Genomic DNA, 16,420 nt, shown 5'->3' with positions numbered 1-16,420 from the left:
ATCTATCTATCTATCTATCTATCTATTTGAGGAGGGGTGAGGGAGAAAGGGAGAGAGAATCGTAAGCAGACTCCATGCTAAACATGGAGCCCCACACAGGGCTCAATCTTAGACCCTGAGATCATGACCTGAGCCAAAACCAAGAGTTGGGCGCTCAACTGACCGAGCCACCAGGACTTTTACAATCATACATAAAATCCTTGTTTGTCTACAAAAATTAGTCTCATGGCGCAGGAGGCACTGGACGCAGACATTGTGAAGACCATCTGTCCTGCCCTTTCTACTTGTTCATTGGGCACATTGTAATTGCCTCACTTATTTTATGACGAATCCTTGAGGAGTCACCTCTCACTAAAAAAAAACAAAAATCTTAGTCTCTAAGATGAAGTGAGCAGAAGGGTGTCTTATGGTACCTCTTCAAAAGGAATAATTTTTATTCTTTTCCATTAGGAATTAACACTGAGTTTCTTTTCATTTCTAGTGTGTATATGGTAAATTCAGTGTAATAATGTTTTTTCATGTGTTTCCTATAGGATACATGGATTTTTTGAGTTTTTTCCCCCTGAGTGTTCACAGTTCTCCATTACCCTATTTAAAAAGTTTTCTATAAGTAACTAATCAAGAAGATTAACTCTGTGTGGTTTTTTTTTACATTTATGTTTTGCTCAACTCATTAACTCTAGAGCGCATTTTGTGGGGGCTTTTTAAAAACGTTTCTTTACCAGTTCCCAAAACATATGGCTTCCTGTTTTTCGACCATTATAGATTACCATATTCGATGCTGATTCCGAGGAGTCGCAAGACCTTGATTTAGCAATCCTAACAGCTCTGCTCAAGGGTGAGTGTCTGAAGAGGGTTACATCTCTTACTCATTTCCTCTTTTCATGTTCCATGGAACTTGGTTTGCTTTTTTATGTTGGTATTTTAAATAAGGTGTATGATTAGTCCCTTCTTTTAACCTAGGCACGAATTTAACAGCATCAGAACAATTAAATCTGGCAATGGCTTGGGACAGAATGGACATTGCCAAGAAACACATCCTAATTTATGGACAACATTGGAAGGTATAGTGAAAATGAAGTTATTTGGGAAAAATATTTCACGTGTTAGCTTGTAAGGGTGGGGTCAAAAGAAAAAATTGAAGGAGAAAGAGAGTGGTTTGGGAGGGGTGTGGAGGATATCTTTGTAGCTGGGTGCCCAGGGATACCTGAGACATTTCTCTCATGACTTTGCCTCCCTAAAATCATGTTTTTTTCTCAGGCTCCACAGCCTAATTGAAACTGACAAATGAAATTGGGAGAAAGACAGAATGGAAGGATATTTTATTTTTTTTATATGGCTGGATTTTTATATTGTTATTTAAAACTTGAAGCTTTTCTTATTTTTGCATTAAAGGGTGATATGTCCTCACAATAGCAATAAGTGAAAACAGAGAAAAGCAGAAAGAAGAAAGTTATCTATAGTGCTAATGATAATCACTATTAACATTTCATTTTTAAAAATTGCAGTTGCGACTGTGCCACAGGTATATTATTTTGAGTCAAACTAATATGTGCATAATATTTAAAACATCTGATGGTACTAAAAGGCTATTAAAACAACAGTAGTTCTCTGCCCTGCTAATCACAAAAGCCAAGTATTTTTGACATTTTTTGATTGTATTGACATTTATAAATCTCCATATTTTAAAATAACAAGTTATATTGCTATTTTCTGATTCATTCATTTTAGAGACCTCTCAACATTTCTGTCTGTGGTCCTGTCCTCACTGCTACAATCTGGACTGGTCGCCTGCTGTTCCTGATTTTGGGCTGTCATGCTGGGATCTACCTTCATCATATTGGAGATTCCCTTTGCCTCTCTCTGGTGTTAGAGCACCTGTTTTCTGTATCCCGTGTCGTCTTCTTCCCTGGTTTACTCCTTTATTTCGATGGGGTACATCCTTCAGTAACTTTCTGAGAAAGGGAACATGGAAGATAAACATTTTGAGAACTTATATGTTTGGATATATTTTAATTAGAGATCAGAACTAATTTTCTTGGAAAATTTTGAATGCTTAGCTGCTAGCTTTCAACGCTGCTATTGGGAAGTAAAAATATTTCTGTTTTCTGATCCTTTGTTTGGGACTATTTATTTTTTCTCTCTGGAAGTTCAAACAAATATCTTTCCAGTGTTTTGAGATTTCAGAATGCAGTGTGCTATTGTGAGTCTTTATATCCATATGCTGGGCACATGCTTTCAACTTAACAATCCTGGGTTTCCATGCGGAGGAATTTCCTTCCTGTTTTCTCTGTTCTCTTTCTGGAATTCATAGCATTTAAATGTTGGACCTAAGGACTGCTCCTCTAATCTTATCTTTTTCCTTTTATCTTCCATATTTTTCCTCTGGTAGATTTCTTCAACTTTAATATTCATGCCTTATGTGGAGTTTTTGTTTCTGGTAGCATACTATTAATTTCTATGAGCAAATTTGTTGTCTTTTTTTTTTTTTTTAAGCATCCTGAATCTAATATCCTATTTCACTGAGGATATTAATGATAGTTCTTTCAAAGTTTTCTTCTTCCTGCATTGTCTGATTCTTACTGATTGATTTTTTTATGGTGTGTTTCTTCTGGGCTTTTTATTTAAGAGTGGAGGAGAGAAAGCTTTTTAGAAATTCTGAGCCTGTAAGTGAAGCTTAACTGTAGGCTTGAGCTTCACAGAGCAGTGATCTAGCCTCTATTTGTCGGGGGGACCTGAAATGACAGCATATTCCTGCCTTTTCTCTTAGTCCCTTTATAGAAAAGAATCCTCCAATCCCCTGCCTGGATAAGGTAAAACCTTGAGGCTGGTATTAATGGAAGTCAAATGGGGGAGATGATTGGGAAGGTCTCAACATTAGGGATTCAGTATGTGTGTATTGATTTCATCCTGGAGCTGCCAGAATTCTGTGGCATAGATTTGTTTGGTTCTTGGCTTTTTCTAGTTTCAGTTTCTGGGGACTTTCACCTTCTGGGTTTCTGGGGACTGCTAAATTGATTACCACTTGACCATCGGCTTTCCAGCTTCCAAAATGTGACATGCTGGACCCCCTTGTTCTTGTGGATTCATTTTCTTAATTCTCTCTATATCTCTTATTTATTTCTACCTTCTGAAGGCTGGTGCACTGGAACAAGCAATGTTAGATGCTTTAGTGATGGATCGAGTGGATTTTGTGAAGCTCTTAATAGAATATGGAGTGAACCTCCATCGCTTTCTTACCATCCCCCGACTGGAGGAGCTCTATAACACTGTGAGTATTGGAACATTCCATCATTCGCCTCCCTTAAGATTCATTTATAAATTAGCTTAAGATTTAGCTTAAGCTAAATATTGAGTGCTCCAGTCTCCTTGAATATTGACGTACAAAGATATCTTAGAGAGAGACAGATTTCTCAACCAGAGGACAAACATTCTTACCAAATCCATCTTATCCTATGGTCATTTCTGCATTTCTTATTTCAATTAATTACACAGAATAGGAACATAAACTAAGTTAAGAAAACACAACAGTAAGACCATAATTAAAGCCAATGATGTGAATGAGAACAGATTGCTTTTATTGAATTGTTGGAAGCATCTCGACGTACAGCCACTGTTAAAATTCTGTTCCTGCAACTTTCCTATGCAAACCCTTTATTGAAACCAGACCAGCTTACTCATTGTAAAAACACCTGTTGCATCTTACCCTTTCTTCAAAGCCCTCTTCAAGCCCCTTTTGAATACTCCAGTTAACGGTGATCTGTTCCTATGGTACACATTTTTTGCAGCCCTTTTCAAGCACACATCTTCATAGTTGTTTTTTCATGTAAGTCTCCCCTCTTCAATTAGACTGTAAAAACTATGAAGAAAGCACTTGCATTCTGCACTGACTCCCTCGAAAGCTGGATTGAACATGGGAATGTCCAATAAGTGATTGTTGATGGAATGTAATTGTGTGATGGGGTTTGTAATAGTGTAGTTTATATATGATAAGGGATAGTTATAAATTACTTAAAATTTATTTTTGTCTCTTGAAAAAATAAAGTTAAATTTTTACTACCTACACATATATATCTTTTTTTTTTTTTACATCTTACTTTGAAAAATATTTCAATCTAATTATATCTTCTCTTAGGAAATAACTTATAGTTAATTGGGATAAGTTTCATTACTGAAAATGTTGAAGAAAATGTTCAGTATTCTGGGTTCTTTACGCATTCTAAAATAAAATATTTCCCACCTAGCACATGGTAATTAAAAAGAATAATTTTTTCTTTTCTTCTTTATTACAGAAACAAGGACCTACTAATATGCTCTTGCATCATCTTGTCCGAGATGTAAAACAGGTAACCTACTTATGAATGTGTGCGAATTTCTTTGTGTATTGTCTTAGCTTTGTGATTGAGGTGTTGCCAGATATTGCTTTGTAAAATGTAGATTTGGATTTTCTAGCGAGTTACCTACCCTCTTTGACTGGGACTTTAACAATTTCATCACCAAACAACACTCTTAAGTTTTTTTCCTTGCAATTTATTTTATGTTTTTAAAGATTTGATCCACCAAGTAAGTGGCATTAACTAATAATTATTTTCTCTTATAAAATATGAATCAGAGACATGTAAAACTTCCAGTCGAACTTTACCGCAACATGATACAACAGTATTTCCGATGATGATAATACTTGCTGAAAATAAAGAAATCTCCTTGTCCTGTCATGTTTATTGGAGGACTAATATATGATTTTCATTGTTTTGTTATTGTTTTGACTATGAGTGATGGCTTGGGGACCCTACCCTCTTTTGTAAGTCTAAGCGTTGTTCAGGAAGCCAGGATGAATCCCACTACTCTATACCCTTGCTCATATTTTGCTCATGGTGTTTTCACTGAACTTTGAGTTAAATCAGACTTAAAATACAATCATCTTCTATTAGTTACCAAACCTTTAACAGTCTCTTATGCTTTAATTCTTTCTCTTTCAATCACCAAGAACTTTTATTCACATCTGCAGAAAATTAGGAGAGACTTTTTTTTGTCCCCATGATTAAACTCCATCCATGGTACAGTTTAAAAGTACTTCCTTGTTTCTCGGGAGTCTGGTATCTTGATGGGTAGAGTGTGGGCTTTCTGGCTACATGGTGGGAGAGCCAGAGTAAAAGGACTGCAGAGGAAGACATTTAGTTGGCAAATTAGAAGTAAGCAAAAGTGTCCATGCTGATGCAAATTTAGTTTGCATGATTTATGCTAGATCAAGATGATTTTCCTTAGATTATTTCCTTGAACTTTGATTCCTTTACAGTAAACTGAAGAAAAAGGAGTGGAATGGGTTAAATATGCTTTTAACTAGTAGCAAGTAAGAGCATTAGTTTTTGTATTCCTTGAAAAAAAGTAAATTATGTATGTAGTTATGTTATTCATATATGAATCAATGTAATAGACTCAGTAGGTGAAGGGGATTATGAGGTATAAACTTCCAGTTAGACAATAAATAAGTCATGGGCATGTAATGCATAGCATAGGGAATATAGCCAATAGTATTGTAATAACTTTGTATGGCAACGGATGGTAACTAGACTTATGGGGATCATTTCATAATGTATAAAAATATTAAGTCACTATGGTATGCATCTGAAACTAATAGGATATTGTATGTCAATTATACTTTAATGAAAAAATGTACCGTGAATGGCAGTTGAGAAGTGACAGTTATGAAGAGGTAGTAAGGTGAGTTTTAAGTGGTCAAAGTTATCTTCATTTAGACTAAGACCCATGTTTTTGGAAATCTGCTTAGCCCTCTTGCCAGCCATAACATTTGTTTTGGCACAGCCTCATATTTTGATATCTTATTTTGTTCTGCCATTCCCTGTTCCTTATTTCTATTCTACTTCCTTCCATATTCTCATTTTGTGTATGATGTAGTCAACACAGTCCAAAGTGCTATAGCCATTTGGATAGAGAGACGGAAGATCTAAGCCAGTGTTACTTTTGGATCACATACGTTCAGTATCTCGAAGGGGAGGACGAAATTTTCCTCAGGCCAAGGTTCTTCCAGCTAGCCTAAGAATTAAATTTTACATGAGACAGATTAACAGGAGAAGTTTTATTGTGTGCACACAGAGGCCCAAAGATGAAATTGAGACCTCCAGAAATGACCAAGGCAGGCAATTTTTATACTTTTCAGACAAAGAGACAATAAATCTGTAAAGAGTTGACAAGACAAAACTTAATTTTGGAAGCTTCAATTAGTAAGGAATTCTAAACAGGATTTCAGCTGAGATAGTAAATTAGTAAAAAGTAACAAGGGTCACTCATACAGCCTTCTCTACTCTAAATTTCCCATCTCTGCTGGTAAGGATGTCTCTTTACCTCCTGGGGCAGGGAGGTTACCTTTCGCATGGGGGAGTTATTTCCTGCTTTCGGGGAACAGAGGAGGGTCTGAGTGTCCTTCTTGTAAAGGCAGTCTGTCAAGTAACTTTTATTTAAAATAATCAACATGGCACATTTTGGCAATATCCTCCAGTGATTTTACTTCTGTTATAGCAGTTATATAATTTCCAGTTAAAAACAGTCTTTTATATTATATTTAAGTGTGTTTTATTATAAAGTGTATGTATGCATGAGAGAGAGAAAAAAGAGAGTTGAATGAGCAAATACAAGCACACACTTGATGTCTGTGAAATTAAAAACACATTAAGGCTAGATTTGTTCTTCCATCTGAACAAGCAGACTATATCAGTGGCTGGTCACATTAATCGATCAGTTTGTAAAGATGATTGAAAAGTATGAGTCTGCCTCTTTGCAGTTGATTGAGTTATGTTCTGACAGATGGCAAAGGAGACACAATGGGAACTGAAAGTTACAATGCGCTACATGATTTTGTTTCAGCATGCCCTTCTCTCAGGCTACAGAGTAACACTGATCGACATCGGATTGGTAATCGAATACCTCATTGGTGGAGCGTATCGCAGCAGCTACACTAGAAAAAGTTTCCGAGCCCTTTACAACAACCTCTACAGAAAACATAAGGTACCACACGTGATAAGTACCGTCCTAAAATATGGGATAACTAGGAGTTAGATTTTTAGAAAAATGGCTTAGGGAGTTCAGATGGGAATAGCTTCTAAAACGGACATTTGTATTTATTGACATTCATTGAGTCTCTGCCACGTGTAAATTACAGGGCTGGCTTAGGATGAACATAAAGACCAGGAGTTTAGAAGCTCTCTGAGAAAACAGATTTATGAATAGCTAGCCATTGGATGGAACAGGATACAACGTGTACTATATTGACATCGAAGTAATGTCTTGAGAAGGATTTGAGGGAGAGATGACCAGTTCTACTCTTTTCTTTTGAAGATGTAGGAGGCAAAGCCTAATGGGCTTCCATCCATAAACTCACAGTAGTCTGTAACCTGGAGATGACAAACTTGGCACAGGTGTGTAGGGGTTACGTTGGAAAATACATGCAGAGTGTACTATGTAAAAATACGCATTGTACATATTTTATTTTCCTTCAAGATTTTGGAAGTCTAGAAATGTAAAGTCAGAGTTGCTGCCTGGTTGATTAGCAGAGAAAAAATTGCTTGTTTCTTAAATCACCACTACCGACCAGTAAACGGAAGAGAGCTTTTCATCTTAGAGGATAATGGAAGTGTTAGAAAAGGGAGTTTGGGGCATTGGGGTTGAGAGAAGGGCAGGGACAGTGAAACGCACGGTGCTATGGACATCACTGACAGTGACAAGGAGGCCTTTGTTGCCAGCAACATGCTAGAAGGCTGTGAAGGATGAGACCGGAAAGGTGGTTTGGGATGGGATCACAGGAAGAGTCCAGAATATCAAGCCACTTTGACTTTCATTTATAAAGAACCAAGTGAAGTGAAAGCCCAACTTGTCTTTAAGAAATAAAAGAACAAACCAAAAAGAAACTCCAATGTCACAGAGAAAATGATCTTCATTGGGATTTCAAAGGCATGGTGATGCACTTGAGGTATCAGCTTCTTCACTTAAACCAAATATAGCCTTGCTGTGAGGTTACCTGGGACAGGTATGAGGACCGACCGTGCCCTTGGGGTCACCCAGGGGGGAATTTGCTAGGCAAGTACCTCCAGTGCTTTTTTTCTTTTGAAATGGTGTGAAATTCCTACACATTTCTCTGGCTTGTTTTCTAGTGAAGAAGTAGAGTTTATTAGTAAAGTCTCATAGTAAGTTAGATCATAGAGTTACAAATACTTGGTTTGGAGTCGGAGAGATTTGGGATGGAGTGTTAGTTTTGCTCATCAGTAGTTGTGAAATCTTGAATGAGAAGCTTAACCTCTCTGTCACTTTCCTTATCTATAAAATGTGAGTAATAACATATCTCTTTCATAAATTTGTCGAAAGGGTTAAATAAAATCATATCTGAAAAACCCATATTCCTGGTACGTAGAGGGCACAGAGTAACTGCTAATAATAGTCATTACGATCACTATTGATGATGCTATTAATTCTGTATTACAACAATCATAATAATTTGAGTATTATTTTTTAGAAGTCTGGACCCCATCACTTCTTTGTCTAATTTATATCCATAAAACGCAAACTAAAATAAATGAGTAAATAAAGTAGCTCGGGCAGCACTGACGTGGCCTCCAGGCACTGCATTTGCCGCTGAGCCCTGTAGGGTGGGTTCAGAAAGGGGCCAGGCCTCAGATGTGCAGCGGGCAGCACTTCTGTGAGGCAGTGCGCAAGGCAGGGAAAGCACTGTGAGAAGTCCTCCGCTAACCTTTCTGTGTCTCTGGATAGTATGCCTTCAGAAATCTTGCGAAGATCTTTTCCCACTTGGATGCCGGGACCCTGATGTGTGCTGGATGTGTGAATAGGCTCTTTCATCATCTGGCCAATGACCTTTTTATTTGGATCAGAATCTCTTCAACTGCCTTTTCACCTAAAAGATCTAATTGGAAAGTTATTTCAGCAGAGAAGACCGCTGTATCTATGAACTTACTATCAGTCAAGGGTAAAGAACATGGGTATTGGAAGAAAGAATCTATCACAGAACAAGGAGCATCTGCAAAAACAGCACTAGCTCAGGTTCTTAAACCTGTCAACCCTTACACAGGCCTTCCAGTTCAAACCTAAGAGGCCCTCAGAATATCTGGGTTAGGTCGGGTGATTATATTGAGAGAAAAAACTGGAAAAGAATACATCATGGAGTGCATTGACCTTTCCATAAATGATTCATCAGTGACGATTATGTGGTATGGCCAGAATTTGCCACAGCTAGCCACATTGTCAACTTTAGATTTGTGTGGTATGACACTAGTTTTTATGAACCAGTCTCAAACCCCCTCCAAAAATGGGCCTCAGTGGCATTCTTTAGTTGCAAAGTACAACCTGAGTAACTTAACTGAGTCCACCATGATGGCTGGGACAGACTCATTCGGATCTTCTGCTTACACCCAGGCCTCCTGGTGGGGCTGTGGAAGAGGGAGGAAGAACTGGCTTTTGTTACAGCAGATCTTCATTTCCGTCACTTTGTGGAAAAGAGCACATTAGGCTCGACCACTGTCCCCTATGAGCTATGTCCTCACACCCCCTTTTGGATGACAACCCGGAGTATGGACTGCATGGCTACCAACTCCATGCTGATACGCACAGCAGTGGAATTTTCTACCTGCGTGGCACATTTCTCAATCTCTTTACCAAGAAAGGATACATTGAAAATGGATATGTGAAGCTTGTTGTTGTAAGTTTTAAAAATAACACAGAACACCTACCAATAATAACACAGAACACCTACCTCTTATTGGAAAAGATGGCCTCTCTTGGGGAACTGATATTTTCTATGGCTGTATAAAGAGTTGTTCTATAATGGCCATAACTCTTTTGGGTAATATGGGAAACCCTTTTGGTGTTTCAGTTTCCTGGTTTGTACGAGATTTCTGGGTCCTCTGATGGTCCTAATTTCTTGGGACAGGTTTACTATGTTGACTATGTGGACACAGAAGAAAAAGATGTGCATGATGCTGGTGTGGATTAAAGAGACAGAGTACTTCGTTGTCAGCCTGGCCCTTTACCTGGGGAGAGCAAAAACAAGCCACTGGTTTGGGGCAACATACTAAGTGTTAGCAGGAGGTGGCAAAGTATTCTTGCTGTTTGTTTATTTTGGACTAACCAGTTTTGTTCTTGGTGTTGGAAGCTGAAATAAAGCAGTAGTCTGTTTGATGCCTTCTTATTTCAAAAAATAAAGTAGCTGAAAACCAATGGTTTGTATCATCCGTTTTTATATCAGCCCCTTTAAGAATGCTTCTCAAAGTTTCTCACTGATGAAGCTTCATGGTGATACACAATACATTATGTCGTCATTGGGCCTAATCACCAGTGGTGATGCATAACATCTGGAGAAGTTCCATACCTTTCTAACTTAACCTTGGAGTTGTGAATGGGAACTTTTTCGTATCAGAACTGTGAATCTTTATTGCCTATTCTGAACTTGTTCCAGGTATAGAAAATCCATTGATTTTTAATGGGATTCCCACATAGAGAAGGAATGCAGATATATAATAGGGAACAAAAGAGCACGTTCTCTAGGATGTTAGGAAATAACAGTGTGCTTAATAAGGAGGAGATCGTGAGAGGCTTTTTTTTGGTGAGTAATTAAATACTAATCATGGGCTGGAGGCAGAACCTTTGGATACTTGGTAGGACGCAATATTGTATTTTGTTTTCATTACTGTCTAGAAATGAAATGTTAATTGTTACCATGATAATCTTCTTTTCCCTTTCTGTTTTATTTTAAAAATAACACCTGCCAGCGAGTGACCAGTTTTGCTCAAAGCCTTTCCCATCCCCCTCTCCACCGAAGACGCCCCTCAGGAAATAGAAAGGAATCTGCAGAAAGCACACTGCATTCCCAGTTCATTAGAACTGCCCAGCCTTACAAATTCAAGGTACTGCTTATTTCTTTTTAGACATGAAAAGAAAATTGTTCTTGCAGGCTAGACCATCTCTTCATTTCAAGTTGGAGAAGGGAGCTACAAATAGGCCAGTTGCAAGGACCATAAACAGATGGGTGCAAGTCAACAGCATGACAACAATTGAGCAATGTGAACAATGTTGTTAATCCACCGCTCCCCGCATTACCTCAGTCCCACTTTCCTTTGGGGATGAATCCTTTTGCTCAAGAGTTTCTATATAAATGGTTCCTCTGTTGGCTGAAAGAGATTTGCTTTCCACAGCTCCTAGGATGAAAGGATATTTTATAAAATTACCCTCGATCACCATCAATGAATACAAATTTCCTTTTATTTATAGAAATAGAGGAAATGTATAATTTTCTCTCTTATCCCCTTTTATTAAAAAGAATAATTATCAAATCCTATTATTTACCAGGCATTATGTTGGGTGCTGGGTTGAATTTGGGATGCAGGTGGGTGGAGAAGGCATAACAATGACTGAGAAATGACCCCCTCCCCCCAAAATAATAACCATATTGCTGTATGATGAATACTGAAATAGAAATACATACATAGTGTTATATAAGAACATGGGGATTAGGGAGTGACATTTGAGATGAGCTGTAAAGGGTTAGTTTATCTGGTAGAGAATAGTATTGCATCATTACCTATTACTATTACTAGGGGAATATAATCAGAATAAAGGAAAGGAAATTTAAAACCAATCAGTTTGGATGCATGAATACTAGTGACATTTTTCTAAGGGAAAGATGATGAATTTATTTATAAAGTGAAGTTAGAGTTTTTTTTATAGTTCTCATTTATCCGATACGTTATATCAACCCATTTCCTTGAGACATTGAAAATTGTCATGTAGTTACTGGTCTATCCCAAAGGAATGGTGTTTTACGTTGTGCTGAACGAACACGAGGTATCTCAGCTTGTGGACCCTGGATCTATCAGACACAACAAGAAATAGATAACCTAGCAGACCAAAATTTTGGTTTCTGGTTTATAAAGTTGTATTATTATTTCCATCTCTTTTCAGACATTTAAAAATTACTTAGTACACCGGATATATTTTGTTAGGTCAAATATCATGCATTTGACTCTTTGGGAATCTGTTCCTATTTTATTTTCCAACAGGAAAAGTCTGTAGTCCTTCATAAATCAAGGAAGAAGTCAAAAGAAGAACAAAATATATCCGATGACCCGGAGTCTACTGGCTTTATTTACCCTTACAATGACCTGCTGGTTTGGGCTGTGCTAATGAAAAGACAGAAGATGGCCATGTTCTTCTGGCAGCATGGAGAGGAGGCCACGGTCAAGGCAGTGATTGCCTATAAACTCTACCGAGCCATGGCCCATGAGGCAAAGGAGAGCAACATGATGGATGATGCCTCAGAAGAGCTGAAAAATTACTCAAAGTAGGAGTTCTCTCTTCACCTCATACTAAGCATCGACAGTTCTTAGAATGGTTAGACACTTTTATCTCCCTCGCCTTAGAACTTGTAAGATGCGTGGGCTTGTTGCCCAGCATTTCCTGGGCTCTCCTATAAATAAGGGTCTTTAGGTATTTCAAGGCACTTTATGAGATAAAGGGAAGAGAGGCGGCCCTCCAGGCAGGAGACCTGACTTCTGGTCCTCATCCAGCTAGTTACTGATTGGGCAACTCCGCTGGCCAGATTTGGGCACTCTAGTTTCTTCACACAGAAGGTTCAGTTAATGATTTTGAAAGTCCCTTCCAACTCTCAAGCTCTTTGACACTAAATTAAATGTAAACTTGTTTACTTTTAGTACCTCTTGCGGAAACAAATAAATGTATTAGGTACCAAAGAACCAGAGCATGATGCCAGAAGGTAGAAAAGTTGGAAATGGTTTTTTGACTTAAGTCATCTATGTATTTTCTAGAAAATTTTAAAAAATTTTAAAAAGGTGGCCCCACGATTTCCCTTATTTCCTTATTCAGTATTGGACAGTCTTTTCTGTCAAAAAATTCTTTATTTGGTCTTGTCAGGGAGCCCCAAACCAAGCTATATGTACTCTGTTCTGTGGTGTGGACAGGCTTCTCCCCATGGGTAGATAGCTCAGCTGCTCCTGGTGTCAACCAGAGTCTGTACCCTGCAGTGTAAACCCTCCTGCAAAGGGAGAACGTCCATTTCCTGAGCAGCAACCATTTTGAAATAGCTTCTGCAGTCTGAGGTTATTATGTTGCTGTTCATTCTTTTGTATTGCTCTTTCCCGAGTTGCATAGCTAGTCTTTTAGCTCGTCTTTTTAAATGTTTCTGGGACTCTGACCTGCATTTGTTTTTGCCACTCACCGCTGTGTCATCACAGACAGTTCGGCCAGCTTGCCCTGGATGTGCTGGAGAAGGCATTCAAGCAGAATGAAAGAATGGCCATGAAACTGTTGACCTATGAACTCAAGAACTGGAGCAATTCTACCTGTCTGAAACTGGCCGCGTCTGGAAGATTGCGGCCCTTCGTTTCACATACTTGCACCCAAATGCTACTGACAGACATGTGGACTGGGCGCCTGAAAATGAGGAAGAACTCTTGGTTAAAGGTACACTGAGTAAAGAGAACAAACTGGTGGTTGCCAGAGGGGAGGGAGTTGGAGGTTGGGCAAAATGGGTGAAGGGGAGTGGGAGACACAGCCTTCCAGTGATGGAATGAATAAGTCACAGGGATGAAAGGTAGCGCATAGGGAATAGAGTCAATGGTATTGTGATTGTGTTGTATGGAGACAGGTGGTAGTGGCCATGAGCACAGCATAACATACAGAGGCGTCAAATCGCTATTCTGTATGCTAGAAACGAATGTAACCTTGTGTGCCAACTATACTTCAATTTAAAAAAAAAGTATATTTACTTGCTTTCTAGAATTTAATATTTGTTTACTCTGAAGGTCTATACACTTGAGTTCGTTTTTCCTTTGTTCTGGAAGAATCTATTCGGGAAAACCAGTTAGTATCTTTGGTTCTCATGGATGAGCTGGGATCTTCCCAGTGGAACCTCTGACGACGACCTTATCTCCCACTGCCACAGTTTCAGAAATGGGGCTGATTATACCAGCTCTGTCCATCAAAAGGTATTCTCTTGTGCAGGTGCTTAGAAGTTAAAAGCAGGTACAAGCATATACGAGATTTCATTCTTAGTAAACTCCATGGCCTCTGATAATTATAACAGAGGTAAATGAGCCTTTTTAGTGAAAAAATTTTCAGCTTAGGAATATTAACCAATAATACACTAAATAAAATTAGCAATTTATGTTCTGTTCATCCAATATGATGTTTGAGGGAATAGATGCTCATTTTATAAAGCTGCCGTGAAACACGTATTTCCAGGTTCTTCTATCCATTACAATTTGGCTTCACCTCTCATCTTGAATTATCAAGCGTAATTTAGTTAATTATTAAAGACATTTAAGTTTTGACGTCAGACCTAAGCCTAAAGCTTTAGGTTATGGTCGAGCTTATGAAATACATCTGCTGATAAAACTGAATAAAAGGGGATAAAGCACGAGCATTAAGAGCGATGTAAGATGATATATTTTAATTTTACTTTTTCTACCATTCTTAAAAATGTGTGTCCCAGATAGAGTGACTTTCTTAAAAATTTTTTTTTTGCTGGACACACTATAGAAAACACAAACAAGACATACTATGCAAAATATATAAAAGAACTTGCACATTCGAAATCCAGTAGTAAGATTGCAAAAATAAGAGAAATGTGAATCAAAAATTATTTCACATAGATTCCTCTTTAAAAAATACTGAAGAAGTAACAATTATTTCTAGAAGAAGTTCTCCTTTGATCTATTTTGATTTCAGCCTTGGAAATGATGAAACAGAGATGTGAATGGGTCTACCTCTAGCTACACCATCCCTGACAATAACTCTTTTTAAATGTGTGGAGAACAGGATGGGGTATAGATGGCTAGAAGTTTGAGCAATAATTTTCCCCAAAACTGTTTTCTGTACAGTCATGGGGAAAATTATACCATTTTGCTATTCATATGCCTTATACCAATAAAGAGACCTAAATGAAGCGAGACTGGATGTTTTGTGCTAAAATGTCGTGAGTCAACAACGAAGGCTGAATCAGCTGCTTAAAATCTCTGAGCTGCTGGACATTGCTTGCCTAGATCCTATTTCATCAGTGCTCGGCTTATAAGTTTTAGGAAAATGTTTGCAAATAATTGTAAGATGTCCTGGTTAAACTAATTCCAAGTGGATGAAGACCAGAGGAAAACTTTGTAGGGTCTTGTGGAAGAGAAAACTCACTTAAGTACATTTAGTGTGATAGGCTCCAGCAGATCCCTTGGGAATGGGATACTGACGTCATTGAATACTATATCATGAGCTAGTTGTTCTGCGATGGACAAAGGCAACAGAATGTGAAGCCTTTGCAGGGAGATGGTTAGGAAGCAATGTTATCATTGTGCCTGGTCACCATGATGTTTCCCGACTTGGAGATTGCATGTATTTTGGGTTCTACATCTGAAGAGAAAGCATATACTATGTACACAAACAAAACCATGTCAGAACTGGGTAAGTCCAGAAAAACTTCATAGGAGATCAGGCTTTAAAACAAAACAAGGGGCACCTGGGTGGGTCAGTTGTTAAGCATCAGCTCAGGTCATGATCTCAGGATCCTGGGATTGAGCCCCACATAGGACTCCCTGCTTAGTGGGAAGTCTGCTTCTTCCTCTCCCTCTGCCCCTCTGCCAGCTTGTACTCTCGCTCTCTCTCTCTCTCAAATAAATTAATAAAATCTAAAAAAATAAAATAAAAAAATAAAACAAAAGATAATTTCAGCAATGAAAGTTGACAAGGATATGACTTCAGTTTATTTACTCATGAACATCCCAGAATACTAAGGCCTAATTTAGCTTGAAAGAGGTAGTATTCAACAAGTTGATTTTTACGACATTTAGTAAATCTCCTAAACTGTTTACTCTGAGAGGCCATACAAGTTGAACATAAAAATTATTTTGAACAGCATATAAATAAATTCATGAATGATAATAACATAATGAAAAAAGTATAGGTCTATACCTTCCTTGGGGTTTCTTGGCAAGGAAAAGTGATATTTTTGTAGAATGTGAGATGACTTTAACAGAAGGTGACACTTGGTATGTTTTTATATTCTTGATTTTATAATATGAATAAATTTTAATGTGTTTTATGGGATAATAACTACTTAATGTCTTTAAAGAATTATGAAAGCCATATACTCATGTTCATTGAAAAATAATACTTCTCACTGCGCTGCCCCTAGGGATAAATAATAACTGTGATGTATACAGATTTTTAAACCTTTAAATGCATATATGTGTATGCACATATCTTTTCTAATTTTTAATTTTCTTTTTTGTACAATAATGGGATCACACTATATATATTATTATGTAACTTGCTTTTATACATTTAACAGTATAACTTGGGTATCTTTTCATTATACTAAAAAGTGTTTTCATCTTTTTAA

The 16,420-nt window shown here is 37.8% G+C and overlaps 1 protein-coding gene and 1 pseudogene across 3 annotated transcripts in view; both read left to right on the top strand.

Moving 5' to 3' along the window:
• TRPM6 (transient receptor potential cation channel subfamily M member 6) overlaps positions 1–16,420 on the top strand; it is a 187,709-nt gene that overhangs the window by 106,800 nt on the left and 64,489 nt on the right. For all 3 annotated transcript variants that reach the window (XM_048218395.2, XM_044391103.3, XM_057305640.1), the window contains 8 exons: positions 766–838; positions 964–1,064; positions 3,137–3,271; positions 4,293–4,346; positions 6,883–7,023; positions 10,791–10,925; positions 12,078–12,358; positions 13,269–13,497. In XM_048218395.2, the coding sequence (XP_048074352.2) occupies positions 766–838; positions 964–1,064; positions 3,137–3,271; positions 4,293–4,346; positions 6,883–7,023; positions 10,791–10,925; positions 12,078–12,358; positions 13,269–13,497 (1,149 nt within the window). The remainder of the gene's footprint in view (positions 1–765; positions 839–963; positions 1,065–3,136; positions 3,272–4,292; positions 4,347–6,882; positions 7,024–10,790; positions 10,926–12,077; positions 12,359–13,268; positions 13,498–16,420) is intronic.
• On the top strand, positions 8,780–10,784 carry LOC113269846 (F-box only protein 15-like; annotated as a pseudogene).

This window comes from Ursus arctos, unplaced genomic scaffold (assembly GCF_023065955.2).
Source record: "Ursus arctos isolate Adak ecotype North America unplaced genomic scaffold, UrsArc2.0 scaffold_33, whole genome shotgun sequence".
NCBI lineage: Eukaryota > Metazoa > Chordata > Mammalia > Carnivora > Ursidae > Ursus > Ursus arctos.
Note: the sequence above shows the minus strand (reverse complement) of the source record. Positions and strands in the feature narration are given on the sequence as shown.